Source organism: Protopterus annectens, chromosome 7.part1 (genome assembly GCF_019279795.1).
Source record: "Protopterus annectens isolate FY-2018-M chromosome 7.part1, PAN1.0, whole genome shotgun sequence".
NCBI lineage: Eukaryota > Metazoa > Chordata > Ceratodontiformes > Protopteridae > Protopterus > Protopterus annectens.
The window spans coordinates 425,898,095-425,917,700 of record NC_056740.1 but is presented as its reverse complement, the minus strand read 5'-3'; the positions used below and the strand labels follow the sequence as shown (position 1 = coordinate 425,917,700).

At 40.6% G+C, this 19,606-nt stretch overlaps 1 protein-coding gene across 1 annotated transcript in view; it reads left to right on the top strand.

Annotated features, from left to right (window-relative positions):
* Positions 1 to 19,606, top strand: part of STAB1 (stabilin 1) — a 2,761,215-nt gene that overhangs the window by 1,692,052 nt on the left and 1,049,557 nt on the right. The window contains exon 50 of the mRNA XM_044078505.1: positions 1,449 to 2,402. Coding sequence (XP_043934440.1) covers positions 1,449 to 2,402 — 954 coding nt within the window. The remainder of the gene's footprint in view (positions 1 to 1,448; positions 2,403 to 19,606) is intronic.

Genomic DNA, 19,606 nt, shown 5'->3' with positions numbered 1-19,606 from the left:
AGGGGAAGGTGGTCTGCACAGCCTACCTGGACCTCGCAAAAGCCTTCGATACAATACCCCACTCGGGCATTATAGATAAGCTCACCAGCTTAAATATAAACCCCTATGTCACTAGATGGGTTGCAAACTGACTCAAGGACAAAACTCACATGGTTAGAATTGCTGGAGCCATGTCAGACTCCAAACCAGGTACAAGTGGCATCCCACAAGGCTCAGTCCTGGGACCTCTCTTGTTCGGTATATATTTCTCGGAGGTACAGGCCAACACGAAAGGACTGTGGCTGACCAAGTTCACAGATGACTGCAAACTGGGCGCCATAATCAACTCTCCAGCTGACACAAGCATCCTACAAAATGGCCTCATAGAAACAGACAACTGGTGCCAGAGCCATGGCCTCAAGCTAAACACCAAAAAGTGTATAGTCATCCCTTTTGGCAAAAACAAAGTGCCCACAAATTACCAAATAGGTGGTAATCCATTAAGTACGGAAGAAGTAATTAGGGACCTGGGGACCCAAATTGATAGCAATCTCTCATTTGAAAACCACGTGGCCAAAGTGGTTAGAAAAACATTTTATACAGCCCACCTAATCATGAAGGGATTCACATCTAGATCAGGGGAGGTCATCATGCCTCTTTACTCATCCCTCATCAGGCCCATAATTGAGTACAATGCCCCTTTTGGGATCTACCTTACCAGACACCTGCAGCAACTGGAAAGACCCCAAAAGTACCTCACCAAGAGGATCAAAGGGCTCAAACAGATGCCATATACTGCCCAGTTAAAGAAACTCCAGCTCTACTCAGTGGCATACCGCCTGCTCAGAGGCGATCTGTGCCTGACATATAAAGCCATGTCCAATCCGGACTTAATGGACATGCTGCACCTCAGAAAATCCAAATCCCATCAAGCTACGCGCTCGAGAGACTTGAACATCAGCACTGAAATAAATAGGACATGCTGGCGGGACAGATTCATAACCCAGAGGCTCCCTTCACTCTGGAATAAAATCCCAGTCCAGGTTAGGCAGAGTCCCTCATTGACTCTCTTCAAGAGGAATCTTGATGAGTGGATGGGAGATCGTAGGTTTACCCCGGGTATCACGTCTGTGTCACTGTTATGCAGAGGCACAGTATACTAACCTCGAAAACGGGCATAGCAAAATTCATTTAAAATGGGTGGCGAAAGCCAAACACACACTGGCTAGGCTTATAAATGCCCTAGGGCAGATAGCCTAGTATGAACCTATGAACCACAAATTACCACCACCACCAACAACCAGTAACAGCAATTTACCACCACCAACAACAACCAGAAACAGCAAATTACCACCACCATCACCATCCAGTAACAGCAGATTACCACCATCACCATCCAGTAACAGCAAATTACCACCACCAACAACAACCAGTAACAGCAAATTACCACCACCACCATCCTGTAACAGCAAATTACCACTACCACCATCTCCTGTAACAGCAAATTACCACCACCACCAACAACTAGTAACAGAAAATTACCACCACCACCATCCTGTAACAGCATATTACCACCACCACCATCCAGTAACAGCAAATTACTACCACCAGCCACAACCAGTAACAGCAAATTACCACCACCACCATCCAGTAACAGCAGATTACCAGCACCACCATCCAGTAACAGCAAATTACCAACACTAACAACAACCAGTAACAGCAGATTTCCACCACCACTATCCTGTCACAGCAAATTACCAATACCACCAACAACCAGTAACAGCAAATTACCACCACCAACAACAGCCAGTAACAGCAAATTACCACCACCATCCAGCAACAGCAGTTTACCACCACCATCATCCAGTAAGAGCAAATTACCACCACCACCATCCTGTAACAGCAAATTACCACCACCAACAACAACCAGTAACAGCAAATTAACACCACCACCATCCAGTAACAGCAGATTACCACCAACAACAACCAGTAACAGCAAATTACCACAACCGCCATCCTGTAACAGCAAATTGCCACCACCACCAACAACCAGCAACAGCAAATTACTACCACCACCAACAACCAGTAACATTAAATTACCACCACCACCATCCAGAAACAGCAGATTACCACCACCACCATCCAGTAACAGCAAATTACCACCACCACCAACAGCCAGTAACAGCAGATTACCACGACCACCATCCATTAACAGCAGATTACCACAACCACCATCCAGTAACAGCAAATTACCACCAACAACCAGTAACAGCAAATTACCACCACCACCACCATCATCCAGTAACAACAGATTACCACCACCACCATCCAGTAATAGCAAATTACCACCACCAACAACAACCAGTAACAGAAATTACCACCACCACCATCCAGTAACAGCAGATTACCACCACCACCATCCTGTAACTGCAAATTGCCACCACCAACAACAACCAGTAACAGCAAATTACCACCACCAACAACCAGTAACAGCAAATTACCACCACCACGATCCAGTAACAGCAGATTACCACCACCATCCAGTAACAGCAAATTACCACTACCAACAACAACCAGTAACAACAAATTACCACCACAACCTTCCTGTAACAGCAAATTACCACCACCATCTTCTGTAACAGCAAATGACCACCACCACCAACAACCAGTAACAGCAAATTACTACCACCAACAACAACCAGTAACAGCAAATTACCACCACTACCATCCAGTAACAGCAAATTACCAGCACCACCATCCAGTAACAGCAAATTACCACCACCAACAACAACCAGTAGCAGCAAATTACCACCACCAACATCCAGAAACAGCAGATTACCATCACCACCATCCAGTAACAACAAATTACTACCACCACCAACAACCAGTAATAGCAAATTACCACCACCACCATCTAGTAACACCAGATTACCACCACCACCATCCAGTAACAGCAAATTACCAACACCAACAACAACCAGTAACAGCAAATTACCACCACCACCATCCAGTAACAGCAGATTACCACCACCACCATTCAGTAACAGCAGTCAAGAAAAACAGACAGGAGAACTGACAGTCATGATGGCAGATGTGCTGTACCAACAGATGAAAGAGTTAAGTTTTCAAAGCAGAGATAAAGACCCCACAAGGAGCTTGCATAAATAATAATCCCTACTCAATATAAAGGACAGAGAAATAAGCACCCAAGAGCTGCCTGATATTTACTACTGCAAGGAAACCAAATATTAATATTTCTCGGTTCCTTTTTGTCTTTCCTGCTTCTCTGTCCCACTTTCACTCTCACTTTTTAACAATTAATTGTTTAATTGTAAATACACTATAAATCATTATAATATCTCAGTACTAAAAGAACAGAAAAAGGGCTATAAGCAACTCTTTTTTTAAATTTATTTAGCTGTTTAAAGGTTAAGTGAATTGGTCCACTGCAGACCATTTTTATCATTTACTGAGGCCACAAGGGCAGCGATAAATACAATATATATGGATGACTTAGAGCAGTTAATTAATCAGTACATTTCTGAAAGAAAACCAGAGTATTCAAGAAACCAGACTACTTACACAAGCAATAAACAGAGGTAAGGATAAAACCCTGGGCTGTGAGGCTGAAGCCTTATCCAGTGAGCCACTCTGCTGCCTGCAATATTCATGATGAGCATGACAAAATAAATTGACTCATACTTCATGAATTCTGTAAGAAAAGGTGATTTACTGAGAAAAATAAGTAATTCAGTCATAAAAAGGTAAGATAATATGTCAGCACTGTAAAATATAGTTAGGATATGTAAGATTTACTTATATATAAATAACTGTTTTATTTTGGTTTCAATTTATTAGCAAAAGGATTAACTAGCAATACCTCTTCTTTTAAGGACAGTTTTCAGATGTTCTTCATTAGATCACTGTTGCAGTAGACTCGGTTGTATTGCTTATATCCTGCCAAGGATATAACAACCGGACACCTTCCCACAGCCTGAGGAGAGCAGTACACACTCAGTGGTTAGGGATCCAAACCTTCAGAACTTTCTTGCTGTCGAAGTTCATGCTTCAGTATGAGCTTCAAGTAATCAATGGTCAGTATGCACTTCTACAAGGCCGGGCAGGTAAGTATTCCATTGGGATCACCTGTCATTTCATCAGTGTAGGAATACCTTCCATTTAATCAATATTTGTGAAGTAAAATCTGCCTTTTTGTCAGAAATTATTATTTAAAGCTAGGACTTATGTTTTTAGTGGTTGTCACTAAAGAGTTTATTTAAAATCTTATTTTTTTCTGCATTATATATTATTTGTTAGTTACCAGCTCATTGCCGCCTACTCCACACTGCCCCATCTATAACCACTAACTCTCCTCTAGACTTAGTTGAAATGCTTTCCCTTAAAATGTCAATGTGCCTCATATGAACCTGTCTGTATTCTCCTCCTTTTTGAGTTTTTACTTTCTCGTCTTATCTTTATTACATCTTCAAGATTATCTCTACTAAACATACTGTATGAACAACAATCAAATGTTACTACCTGCTATACTTTTAATTGTATGTCTAAACCACTTTGCTTATGTAAATATCTTATACAATCATATGTTATTATCTGCTATATTTTTATAACTGAATGTGTAAATATCTTATGTATAGTATGATAGCAATTGTTCTGGAGACTTTCTCCCTGGGCCTCCATTGAAAACAGACAGCTCTGTCCAGCCGGACCTCCCCAGTAAACAAATGTAAAATAAAATAAAATAAAATAATAAATAAATTATCTTCTTAAGCAAGGTTCCCTGTTGGGAAATTCCTTTGAAAAATATAATTTTTGTGAAAAAAAATGTTTTCTCTCAGAAGTTATAGCTAGGGTTGAGGGGTTAGGTTTTGGGGGTTGTTATTACCTATTTTAGAGCAAAACTTAAAACTGTACCACCAACTCTTCAAAGCTCAGCTATCCACTTGTCAGGTATTTTTTTCTGTAGAGTGTAGATCAGACTTCAGGCTGTTCAGTTCTAACCTTGTGCTGTACAAGAAGATGAAAATTGTATAGGAGTCTTCAGTACTAAAGTTGTCTTCCTCTTCACCTAAGACATCAATGAGTGACTCTGTTGTGGCCATTTCAGGTACCTCGAACAACTCATTGCCCTCTCTCTCTCTCTCTCTCTTTCCCTCTGGTGTTGCTCCTTGGGAAGCCACTAAGGCCCAGTAGATAGGCATGTCCTGTCGTCTTCAGGCAAGAGGAAGCACAATTCTCAGTATTGGAGAAGAGAACAACAAATGACAAAGCAAAACCTCCCCAAGGAGATTAATTCCTGGGAAGGAACCATCCTCCAGGTTGGTCATTTTCTAGCAAAGAAAACATAAAGTTTAGCATTTTTCTTCTTGTTTCCCAGGATAGACAGGGAAGAGTAACTGAGTATTGCCAAATATTTATTTCAAGCCTTTCAGTCTTTACCCTTTGAGTCTTACCTGCATTCAAAAAGAAAAATATTTTCCTTTCTCAGGGATACTGATTCTTAGTCTGAAAGTTAGTAATTAGATTTAGATTGAGATTCTCATGTTACTACCCCACAAAATGGAGAATCTGATTCTGGGGAAAGTTTTTCTTCAGATTCCCCTTGTAAAGAGTGATCCTTTTCTGATTCTGTTGCCAAAATGAAGATGTTAGTTCAGTGGGAGCAAAAAGAAAGATCCTATGACTCGTTACTGGTGGATTATTTTCTCACCCTGCAGCTGTTCCTCATGTTGCTAGCATAAGAAGATGCTTTCTTGGCAGACAGCAGTTTGCCTGGCAGTCAACCTCCTGCCTAGCAGAAGTCTGCTAAATTATATAAAGTCCTCAGACCCAAGCATTTATCTTTTCAAACCTTAGATCAGACCCTGCAGTAATTCCTCTGTCAAAACTAGCTTCTGCTAAATGTCTCTTAGCAGCTCACCCTATTCCTTTGATTGGCTTGGGCAGAAAGTTTATACTCTATCTAGAGTAGCTTTCAGAACAGCGAACTCTCAGGATTGCATGTTCATGTTTCTGCTGGCTTCCTTTGACAATATCAGGAAGCTGATTGTTCTATTTTTTCTTTACACACTAAGACATCTCTGAGTCATTTGATATCTTCTGTGCCTCAGGTAAGTAAACAGTCTCTTAAATGTTCTTATCACAATGCTGATGCTGTCGTAATAGCAGCCTTCAACCCTAAGTGATGAGATGTGTTTGGCTACAGTCCCAGAATTTACGAGAGGAGGTCAAATCTGAGTTCCTTTATACTCTGCTGGATAAAACGGTTTTATTTGTTCCTTCATCTGCTGAGGGTCTTAAAAGATTTGATGAAAGAAGAAAGTTAATTCATTCATAGGTTCATAGGTTGGTACTAGGCTATTGGCCCTAGGGTCTATACAAGCCTAGCCATAACAATTCCCTGGATATTTCCTCCCACAATATTTACTTTCCTGGACCCCTGTCTAGCAGGGCAACTGACGTGATCCCCAGGGTGAATTTCCTATCTCCCATCTAATCGTCAAGGTTCCTTTTGAAGAGGGCCAAAGAGGCACTCTGCTTGACATGTATGGGCAGTCTATTCCAGAGTCTGGGGAGTCTCTGGGTCAGAAACCTATCCCTCCAGCATGTTTTGTTTACTGTGATGACAAGGTTTAGATCTCTGGAGCGTCAGGGGGTTACACCTATTTTTTTCAGCACTTCATGCCAAAATATAATAAGAGCTTTCCTTCCAGTTCAGGATCTGTATATAGGAAACAAAATAAACAGTCTTAGCAGGACATAGGCAAACAGAATTTCAATAAGCAATGGCAGGGAGGTTGTAAAAAGAAAGGAGGGTCCTCCCAAAAACCAAAGACAATCTAAAAAGGCAGCTGACTATATGTCCTTCTTGTTTTCTACTTCCCCACACTGGCATTTCTATAAAACTGTCCCAAAGTCTAGGTTTTCACATCCATCTGTGGCACCATGTAACTTCAAACACCCGTGTCCTGAGAATCATTCAAAGGAGCTACAAATAGCAATGGGAATCTCTACCTCATTTTCAGGATTCCTCCAAATCCATCCAGTCCAACCTCCCTGTTCCTACCTTTGATAAAGCAATTTCTTTTCTTTTCAAGACTCTTTCTGGTACAAAAGAAGGAAGAAAACTGGAGACCCTTCCTACACCTTTCTTTGCAGACCTTGACATTACTGTCTCAAAATTCACAATGGTTTCAGTCTCTGTTTCCTCTCATTCCTCTTGTCACTTTTGGTAACTCAGGACTTAAAAGATACTTGTCATCCAATTCTCAAAGATTTCATACTTTTTTTTTAAAGATTTTCTGTGTCTAGTTTAATTTTTCAGTTTTCTTCCTTACCCTTCAGTCTATCTATATCTTCGAGGGTGTTTACACAGTGCCATTCTCCAATTGTAGCCCATTGCGGATTACAGGACATTCACATGTTCCCATATTAAGAAGACTGCCTTATTTGTGCAATTTATTTTACAGCTTATTAAGAATCTTTGGCTTGTGGAAAAAAAATATTGATCTGGAATTTCAGGTGAATACAGAGAAGTCTTGTGTCATTCAGTCTCACAGGATAACTGTTTCTAAGATGTCTTTTGGATAGGATTCATTTACTAGACTGAACGTTCACTTGTTCAAATGTTAAGAATATTGAACAAATACTGGCAAAAGAATAATAGAATAATGCTGGCATTTGTATGTGGGAGATCGCAGTACATTGAAGATAGCGTTTGCCCTTGTGCAATGTCGGAATTGGTATATATAAGTGGCAGGGTGTGTCATGGGTGCAGGGGAACTTGTCCCCCAGAATAAAACTTTTTTTTTTTTTTTTTTTTTTAAATAAATTGTTTTCAATCTTTTTGTGATAGATATTTTTTGTATTTCAAACAGTTTTATGTTTGATTAAATGAAATAGATAGCGTCTGGATACATTCCTTATGATTGCTTTTATTCCTCAGGAAAAAATAAAATAAGTAACAGTTTCCGATATTCTCCATTCTCTGATATATGCCAGGGAATATTTCAGGATTCTGGGTTTCATGGCTTCTACACTTGGGGAGCTTTATCCAAGGGGTGAAAATTTAGGGTCTGTGGAACAAGGAAGACAGACTGAAACACATAAATGTCATAGAAATGATGACCCTACTAAATGTTAAAATCTCTAAATCATCTTTGGATTCCAGTCCCTCTGTATGCAATTACAGACAACACCACAGTGATGTGGTACATAAACAAATAGGAGGGAACCAGATTTACAGAAAACATCACAGTGATGTGGAACATAAACAGATTGGGGGGGGCAGATCTTACCCCCTTTGCAGATTAGCTGTAGAAGCTTGGGATTTAGCCTACAGGCTACTTATATTGCGTGAGAGCAAAATGTTGCAGACAAGCTGAGCAGGGGCAAGGCCCGACCCTTACAAACTGATGTTCCACCCAGGTGTCTTCCAGGAATTGATCCATCTGTGGGGAAGTCCTCATGTAGGTCTGTTTGCCTCCATTTACAATAGACAGGTAAAGAAATTCTGTTTAAGGAGTCCTTGTACAAACGCCTGGAAGACAAATGCATTTTCATCCCCATGATGGAAATGTTTCTGTATGTTTTTCCACTGATAACCAAGGTTTTTCTAAAGATTCAGAAGGGCTCTCCAAGTTTAACTTTGGTGATCCTCTTTTGGCACAGGCATCAATGAGTCTCTCTTTTTTTGAAAATTCCCAAGGGCATTTACCACAGGCTTCCTCACAAGATGGACTTGCTTACAGAAGATAGGTTGTTTGCTACACTCCAACCTTCAGTTCCTTCAACTCAATGCCTCAATAATAGAATTGTAATGCTGTTAAGGAACCGTTCAGCAGGCATTAAAAGAGACAAAGAAATCAGCTACCAGAAAATTATGTATAGGTAAGTGGAAAATATTTTCTGGTTGGTGACAGTGTAAGAACCAGGTCCCTTTTCAGGCCTAGACACCTCTGTTTATACTATATATGTGCAAACTATTATTCTCTGGACTTTCTGAGTCTTCTCTAGATATTCACCTTTCTGCCTTTCTACCACATCTGCTTCTCTGCCTATAACTCCCCCCTTTCTACCCAGCCTCAATTAGGAAAGATGTCAAACAGTTTTTGAAAGTAATTTTACAAATCTGTCCATCTAGAAGACAGGTGTCTCCATCCTGGGATCTTCATTTTGCTGAGGAGAAACATACATGTTTTCTTCATTTAAACCAACTCATGAGGCTGATTCGAACTGCTAACTTTGAAGCAGTCTTACTCATTGTCTCATTCCTGCAAGAAGCATATCTGAGTTGCTCTTATAACTGAGTCGTATCTAGTCTTGCCCAAGGATAGGATAACTTTTAGATCAAATCCTTTTTCGTGCCTAAAGTAGTTTCAAAGTTGACTTTGAGCCAGGCTTTTCATCTTCCCATTTTCTTTCTAGACCAGAAAAATAAGGGAGGAAGAGTTTTATACACTTTCATAGCCAGTTTTAGGCACCAGCGAACCCTGCAGTCACTAGCCTCCCTGGTCTTAGGGCCCCCAACCATGACAAGTTATCTTATTTTGATATTTTATAACATATTTATCATACCAACTAAAGCTAGTACAACAGTCTTGTGTACTTAATAAACCAGATGGATAATAATAACTCTTATTTATATTTCCTTTAAAAATCAAAGATGTCAATGCTTATAGTAATTGTATTTTGTCAAGTAACAGGCTTTGCAATTTCATAAAACTGTTTTATGACGGACATAGTTCTCTTGACTTATATAATCTTGCTTGAGGGAATTTTCAACACTAAAACTATTGTCTTAGCTGGCAGTACCTATCATCCCTTAATCATCCCTTACCCCACAAAAGCTGCTGCTGTTTGGGAAAAAAATGAGTGGGAAAATTAATTTTCTGATAATGTTCTTTATCCAAAACAGGGTTGTGATATGACACTGTTAGGAGAAAGCCAGTAATCAGTGAGTTGATGTGAACAAGGGAAGCACTAGAGATCAGCAGCACAAAGTGACCAATTGCAATGCTTAGTTTGGAGTTTTAGGAAGAGCTGATGCTTCCGATCTTCAGAGATGTTTTTCTCTTTTAGGGAATTTGATAAATATGGCTAGAATACCAGATACGATAGCTCTCAACTTCTTTGTACAAGAATTCTGGGCAGAGCTAAAAATAAAAGCAAAATAAAGGCTCAACATCAGGAACATTTTTAAAATATTACTCTAGTTCACATAAAAAGTTAATGGAATAATAAAGTTTGTATCGATATGCACTTTTGGGGGGAAATATGAAGTCTGAAACTCTGATGTTTAGATTTATTGAGTGTCTGTAATCCTGAATGGTTTACCAGCAAGTCAAACTTTTTTCAAGGGACACAGCAAAAATATAAGGCACAATCAGATGTTGTGTGAAATCAGAGACAGTGACATGTGAATTACTCCTCGGTGAGGTAAAAAAATTGACTTAACCCTGCTGTTTGACAGCAGTCACTGATCTGGTGTGGCAGTACCAGTGTTACACAATATATTGCAATTTACTGAAATTAGTGCAAAATTTGTGAGTGGGTGTTTGTGCGTGTGTGTCCGTGTGTGTGCATGTGTGTGTGTGTGTGTGTGTGTGTGTGTGTGTGTGTGTGTGTGTGTGTGTGTGTGTGTGTGTGTGTGTGTGTGTGTGTGTGTGTGTGTGTGTGTGTGTGTGTGTGTGTGCCTGTGTGTGCATGTTGCAGAGTAAGAATAACAAGCTGGCTGATTTATTGGTCTTTCTTGCAGAAATATCATCATCATTGCTATTAATCTTGTGTGCTGGGGGGGACATGTTTGCAGTGTATTTTAGAGTAACATACTGGCCATATTTTCTTTCAATTAACATCACAGATGTAGACCTTACACATAAGTGTCTATATTTGGTGGTTTAGCACAAAGAGGATGTGTGCTAAGTTAAATGTTCATTGCCACTGTATCACAGTGAGTATCATTTCCATTTCACAGTGCTTCACTATGGTTGAGTTCTTGGCTATGTTTTTTCCAATGAGGAGTCTGCATACCTTCCCTGTGTTATTGTGCATCTATCCATGTGCTTTGGTTAGACAATTTACTTTTGCTAATCCCATTCCCTTTGACAAGGATCGAAAGACTTTTGACAAATTTGGGAAGAAAGTTTATTCTTCTGCCACTTTAACTCTCAGAATTTTAAACTGTCAGATTCATATGTTAAACTTTTTACTTCTGTCTTCTGACAACTTGAAAAAAGTTAACTGCTAATATTCCCTCTTCTAAGGAAAAATCTGTTTGAATGCGTCTTTTTTATCTGATTCCCATGTAATTAAACAAGCCTTAAAGTGTTCTTGTGACACTGCTGATACTGTTTCCAGGGCTGCTGTTTCTGGATCAATCATGAGAAGATCTGCTAGGTTACGTTTGCAGAATGTTCTTGAAAATGTTAAAACTGAAATTTTAAATACTTCCCTGGACAGCGCAGTTCTGCTTGGTTCTTCTGCAGGTGAGGTGCTTAAGAGATTTGATGAGAGGGAGAAGTCTGATTCAAGGGATGCCCCAGTTCTTCTAACCTTCAATTTGTAAGGCAAATATATATTATCCTTCCAACTCAACCCACTTTTTCAAAAAACAATTCAAAATGTATGGTGCAAACAAGCAGGATATTAAAAAAATAATGACAAGGAGCGCCCAAAAAGAAAAGAGAATCCTTTCAAAGTCAAGGGCAATCCAAAAAGTCAGAATGTGTATTTTCCTCTTCAGGCAGCCCACTCTTCCATGGCAATTGGCAATCTCTTCCTTTCAGTGAGTCTACACATTTCTTTGTGGCACCAGATTTTTTCAATCATTCAACAGGGGTACACTTGGCAGTGGGAGTCTCTCCCTCCTTTTAGGGGATTTCTCCTTGCTCAGTAAAACTAATTAATATACCTGCATCCTATTTATTCAGTCTGTCCATTTCAATGTATGGGTCCATGAGTCCCAGCTCGGACCTGATCCAGCCAATCTAGTAATCTAGCCTTAAGCCGTCACTTACCTACTTGCCGTGATCCTCCCTGACTAACTTATATCTCATTTGCCGCCTCTTGGAGAAGCAACACATGTCTCAGCAGCTAAGTTCTCCATCTCTTATTTGTGATTAAAAGCTAGGTGAAAGTAGCTTACTTTATTTTGCTTTTTGCCACTTTATTCTTAAAACTGCGGTGGTGGCGCTGCGGTAGCATTGTCGCCTCACAGTAAGACATTGTCCTGTTTGATTCTCAGCTAAAGCATCTTCTGTGTGGAGACATGCATGAATGGGCGTACCTTCGTTGAAGGTTGTGCGTCAGGGCTGGCAATTCGGCACGTAAAAATCTACTGCCAATCATTAGCGGACCGGAGTTCTGCTGTGGCGACCCCTAACCGGGAAAAGCCAAAAGACACAACAACAACATTCTTAAAAGTGTTCAGTTGCATTTACTACTGCTTATTAGTAGCCTGATTAAATTGTAACTGTTATTCTAAGCCTCTTAATTTTGATATAAGCACTTGGGCTGTAAACTAGTTATCTTACATAAGGTAGGTTTGTTGTCTAGATTCTTGTGGCGAGGGGTGGCTTACATCCTTCTAAGTTGGGAATTACTGGCTGAAGGCTTATTGTATCCATTATTCTAAAAGTGACTTAGTTCTGGTTTAAGCACTTGAGCTTCAGGCTAGTTATTTTACATTAAAGAAGTTTGTGGTTTACACTCTTGTGGGAGAAGAACGTAGACTCTACCTTTCTATTCTGGTAAGTGCTGGTTGAAGACTTATTGTGTCTGTTATTCTAAGTGTCTTTGTTCTGGTTTAAGCTTCATTGATTGGAGCTGTTCTGTGTTTGGCATACTTTCCCAGAGGTCCAGAGTGCTTATACGTGAATTCAAGCCATCCAAAGCTAAGAACAAGAAATTAAGATAATTTGGGGTTTGAGCTGCACTTTTCATCTGTAATTCGCAGTTTTACTGCATTAATTTGTGCCTCTTTGACTGTTATTGTTTGTGCATGCTTATTATCTGCACTTGTTTTGCACTAAAATATTGCTCAGTTAGCATAGACTAGATCCAGACTTGTTGAACCTAGCTTGTTTTTCATGCACTTGAACTCAGATCAAACCATCTTACATTAAGAAGGGCAGCCCTGCACCCTTGTGGCAAAATAGTGTGAATGTAGCCTTGTCTAAGCTGGGGATAGCTGAAAGAAGGATCATTGTGTGATTTACTTTAGGCAGACTGATTTAAAACTGTTTAATTTCACTTGCATATAAGTCTCATGTTTATGAGTAGCTGCACACCATGCGGTGGGGTTTAGTGGTGCCTTGTATAGAGGCAAACACCTAGAAACTATTTTTTCCCTAGACACCAGTCAGCGAAACCCTATGAGGTTTCCTGCTGCTCTGCAGGCAATGCAGCTGAGCGCTGAGCAGTGTTGCCCCACTTTTTATCCCTTATCTTGTATAGAATAAGTCCCCTTAATCCCAGAGCAATTCCTGATCTAATTTGCCCTGTCCCAAATTAGTATTAAGAATCACCTGCTACTATGAGCAGTCAGTTTCCAAACATTTCTTCAGCCAGCCTGATTGATGTAGGCATCCTGAGGCAATGTAGCAATATATATACTGACAACCACTAATCCTAAAGCAAACAAATACAGTACATGAGAGTTGGAACTATACCACAAAACTAGAATCAGTCCTCTAACATAACAATAAACAAGACATCAAATAGGTTGTCAGCACACACACCTCTCCTCTCACACAAGATAAGGTCAAGACACATGAACCCACATACATGAAGGTACTCACTAAGAGCCTACCAAAAGACCAGAGACTTCCCAAGCGCAAACAACCTGCACATACTGGTACACAAATAGAATCCGCCACTACACATAACAACACACTTAGTTTCTCAGCAATTAAGACCCTAAGGCAATACACCTCAAAACCTAATGTCCTAGTTATAGGCAACTCAGTAGTAAGATACACAGATGTGCCCCTCACCAGGTTGGACAAGGAAAAGGTCACAGTCACCTGCCTATCTGGTGCCAGGATCCATCAAATCACACATGTACACACGTCACTTAGCAACAATTACCATTATGACTCTCTCGTAGTACATGCTAGAGTGAATGACTTGAGATGTACTTCTCTGGACTATATGAAGAGAGACATGACTAAACTCAAAGACTGTGTCCCAGGCAGGTATGTCTCTAACCCTAATCAGCATTCTATCTTCACCCATGATGATGCCACAATACAGACAAAAAATGATTGATTTCAATTATTGGCTTAGCTTCTGGTGTTACTCCAGGGGGAATCCAATATCTGACAGCCTAGGAAAACATGGTTGACAGACCACACTACCTTAAAGGAGATTGCCTTCACCTGTCTCTTCACGGCTTTCGGATACTGGCAAAGACACTTGCCTCCCCCATAGTGTTTTTTTTTAGTCAATGTCAAAACAACAAAACATTTGATGTAAATGCATTGACTAAAGACACATTCAAGGTCATGTTGCTTAATGCTAGGAGCTGAAACAGTAAACTGCACTCCCTGGAAGCACTCCTTACCTTAGAAGACGCTGATGCCTGTGCAGTCACTGGGATATTGTTCAAGGCGACAGAGAGCACCCCAGCCGCACAAGGATACAATGCCTTTCACACATTCATATCTGAAAACGAGCATTAAAGAACCAAAGGTGGAGGTGTATTCATCTTCATTAAATCCAAATACACCTCGAGACTGGTGAAACAGTACGAATCTCTTGAGCTACTCCAGGTCCAAATAACTATAGCAAAAATACCCTATAATATCATCACTAGCTACAGATCCCCCACCATGAACCAAGAAGCACACCACCTACCTGGACTTGCTAGAGTTGCTCAATATGCAGCCCAACACCTTGGTCATGGGAGATTTCAAGTAATCTTCCATTGATTGGACAACTCACAGGAGCACAAAAACAATTACTCTGATGTTCCTGGATTTTGTTCATTCACATTCCCTAGAACAATTGGTCTGCACCCCCACAAGGGGCTCAAATGTCCTAGACCTAATGCTCACCAGCATGGTGAGGGTCACTGCACTACCCCCTGTGTGTGGCCCTCCCTGGTAAGGGCAGACCAGAAATCAGTCTCATTTGAAGTAAAGTTCAGACCTGACATCCCCCAGGAGGAAAAAACCTGAAAAATGTTCTCTAACACAGCCAACAATTACTCCTATGGAGAAAAGTACATGACTGCCTTAGGTAGCCACATAAACAAAGGTATTGACTCAGCTGTAGCTGACAGGTTTAAGACCAGGTCCTCTCGAAAAAACAAGCCACCCCAGTGGACTGTAAGTATAAATAAGTTACATAAAAGAAACAAACTGATATCTAAGATCAAGAAGGAACTTACTCAACAGAGGAAGAATACCCTCCACAGCTTGAACAAGAAAATTAGATATCTTGTAAAGTCCTCTAAGTCTAATTACAAGACTTAATTAGCATCCCTAACTAAAGACAAGCATAAGGCATTCTTTAACTATGTCTGAAATGTAAAAGAGAATGCCCAGCTGTGTACAGAACTTATAGTGGATGGTACCACTCACACAGAACCTGAGGAAATAGTCAGCTTGCTAGCTGACAGATTTGGCAATAACTTCACCCCTCTGCCCCCCCCAGCCATACCCCAAAGCATTCCTGACACCAGTCCTCTACCATATATCTCCAAAGAAGAGGTCATATAAGTGCTCTCCAAAGCCAAAAACATGGCCTCTATGGAACCAGATAACATCCCAGGTTGCTTACTAAACAATCTAAAACAAGGTTTAGTAGATCCACTTGTTACTGTCTTTAACCATAGCCTGAGCACTGCCTTTGTCCAGCAGAGTGGAGAACAGCAACAGTAATCCTCTTACACAAATAGGGTCCATCAACCAACCCAGGAAACTATTGACCCATAAGTCTAATCAGCCTTTATCTTCAAAGCCATGGAAAGAATCATCATGGACCTTATCAACCAGGACACAAGTGACCTTCAAACTCTTGAGCCAACCCAGTTTGGTTTTGTCAAGAGTAGATCTTGCTTATTAAAACTGGTGGAATTCTTTGAGAATGTCACCAAAGACCTGGATGAGGGCAAAGTGGTACATACTGCCTAGTGTGAATTAGCCAAGAGTTTGATGCAACCCTGCACTAAAGGATCATTGAGAAACTCTCCCAGCTGGATATTAACCCATATGTCACTAGATGGGTAGCCAACTGGCTTACCTACAGAATGCGCACTGTCAAATTTGGGGAGTCCACCTCCACCAGTAGACCAGTTACCAGTGGGGTACCACAAGGATCTGTGCTGGGCTCTTTGCTATTTGGAATCTATTTTTCTGAGGTCCAGGCAAAAGTACATGGCCTGTGGCTTACCAGGTTTGTAGATGACTGCAAATTGGGTGCAATTATCGAGTCTCACAGTGATGTAAATATATTAAAGAAGGTCCTGATGCAGGCAAATGATTGGTGCCAAAGTCATGGACTAAAACTAAATTAAAAAAAAAGCCTCATTATCCCCTTTGGCAAAAAATTAGCCCCTGCTAATTATGATGTAGAACGTGCCCCTCTAAGTTCAAACCAAGTGGTGCAAAACTTGGGAACCCAAGTTGATAGCACTCTAAATCTCGATCACCATGTGTCCATAGTGGTAAGGAAAGCCTTCTACATTGCACATCTCGTAAATAAGGACGTCACATCCAAGACTAAGGAGGTTATAACAACGCTGTACTCGACCTTTATCAAACCACTAATTAAGTACAATGTTCCCTTCTGTATGTATCTCTGCTGCAAAAAAGAAAAAAGAAAAAGAGCCATCCAGGATATCCCACCACAGCAGCACTGGACGGGACTTTACTCATGATTCTTTTTGGATCCAAAAAAGCAAAAGACCTTTGGCCTATTCTGGAATTAAGCCTTCTAAATTATTATGTCAAAAAGACCCACTTCTGCATGCTCACAGTGCTATCAATTCTTCTTTGTCTTCTGAAGAATGAATGGATGTGCCATGTAGATCTCCAGGATACTTACATTCACATAAAAATAGAGAAGGAGTGCAGGGGTTGGGAGGGTGGCCTAATAGTTAAGGTGTTTGCCTTACAAACACAAGGTACAAGGTTTGAATCTCACAGTGGATAATTGGCTAGGCTTAAAATGGCTCGCAAGGGCAGTTAGCCTAGTACTAATCTATGAACCTATGAGATTTCTGCACTTCCACTTAGGAGCCAGTCATTTTTAATTCAGAGCCCTGTCAGCTGGATTCACCACAGCCCACCAACTGCATAGTGGAAGCAGCAGCTCATCTGCATCTATAGGGATTCAACATTTTCCCATATCTAGATGACTAGCTTCCAGACGCCTCTTCCAAGGAGTCTCTTCTTTAAGCAAAGGACTAATTGTTTCACCTTTGTGCTTCCCTGGATATTACTGTAAATCTAAGAAAATCCAGCCTGACCTCACCCAACATCTGTTTTTTTCTGGGTTGTCATAACTCTGATCTGTGTTCCACAAGAAAGAATCATATCTTTGAAAATTGCAGTGCAACATCTTCTAGACTCTGGTTGTCCTTTGGCACAATTGGTCCGGAAAGTCTTAGGGTTAATGGCATCTCCAACCTTTATGGTACAGTTGGATTGTTACCATATATGAATCCTGCAATGTTTTCTCCAATTGCAGTTGTCTCAAGTATGACTCCCTGTCTCTCCCCATCAGGATAACTCAGTCATGCAGAACTCATCTAAACTGATGGCTTCATTCACCTCTGGTAGCTGCAGGCCAGCCCTTCCAAGTGCCTGCTCCAGTAGCAATTGTAACCCTGGATGCATCCTCCTTTGGGTGGAGGTGGGGGTTCATTGTGAAGAGAGTGAATAGTCCAAGGTTCTTGGTCAGACTCAGAGGCTTGTCTTCACATAAATGTCCTAGAGATAAGAGTGCTTCTCCTTGTATTGCAGGAACTACAGGACTGACTTCCTCTAGGAGTGCTAAACATTCAGACAGACAATATGACAATAATCAGGTACATAAACAAATGGGGGAAAACAGATCCTACCCACTGTTTTGCAAAGCCATAAGGGTATGGCAGTGGGTGATAGCATCTCACCTTTTTCTGATTGCAGCACACATTCCCAGGAGGTGAAGTCACCTTGCAGACAGGCTCAGCAGGAATACTGTCTAGTATCTCAAGTGGTCCCTAAATCTAGCAATAACGATGGAGATTTTTGGAAGCTTGGGAAAACCATGCTGTGATCTGTTTACCTCACAGAAGAAATATAATGAGTATTTTGCCATCCTCCCTAATCAGGGACAGAAACCTAGTCATTGGCCTCCAGGGTTACTTTACACATATCTTCACATTCCACTTGTAACAAAGTTCATACAGAAAGCAATTTGGTGGAAGGCCAAAGTCATTGCCCCATTTTGGCCCAGACAGATATGGTTTCACTCTTATAACTTAACTGAAGGAACCTCCCTGGTTCCTCAATCCCATTCTGAATCGCATCACTCACCTATCCAGAGAACCTCACCTGGACCTTTCCAACCTGAAACTCACCACATAGTTTTTCAATGCCGGTGATGGCATGGGACACTTCCCTTACTCCCAATATTTTACACTTAGCTATGGCTTGTCAGCAATCATCTACACGTTAAGTGTATTGCAGTAAAAGGAAAGGTTTTGCCATTTGGGTGGACTCTTATAACACACTATCCTTCTCAGCTTCCATGGGAGTTGTTGTTCTCCATTTCTTATCTTACATATTTTCTTCATAGCCCAGTTTTTCCACTGCCAAGGTACAGTTGGCAAATACTTCCTCTTTCCACATTGGGTTCAAGACTCCTCCTTGGATTTGTCCAAGTTATGTGAAGCCTTTCTAAAAGGTACTGTACCTTCCATTTGTAGCCCTCCCATAAGAGATCCAGCTACTTCTCACAACTTAAATTTTGTCCTAGAAGCTCTGTCCAAACCACCATTCAAGCCAGACACATCTGTAGAGCTAAACTTCTTATCCTGTAAGACCATACTGTTAGTGGGTGTCACTTCAGCTAGAAGAATTTTAGAACAACATGCCTTATACCTCATCCCTCCTTGCATCATATTTCTTAAGGATAGGGTTAAATTGAGAAACAACCATCCTTCCTACCTAAGGTAGCTTTTGAGACCAACCTTTCACATGTGGCACATACAACTTCCATTTTTTTTCCTAATTATCAAAGCAAAAGAGAACATAATTTAAATACATTGGATGTACACAGAGAACTTTGCTTCTTCATTCTCTGGACTTCTTTTAGAAAAGATTAACAACTGTTTGCATCCTTCTCACATAACAAATTGGGCAAGAAGGTATCAAAGATTTCCTTGTCCAGATGATTGTCAGACTGTATTTCTCTTATGTATACATCCTGCTAGGGTTAATCAACTTTAGTCATTACCATATTAAAATATAATGTATTAAAAGAAATAACACACATGGGAGACAGTACTCAGGAAGTCATGTCTCCCAGAACAAAAATAATTCATAACCTTTTATAGGAAAATATTAACAAAGGACTAAACTTTATCAATCATACCACTGCTACCATCCAATAGAAAAAT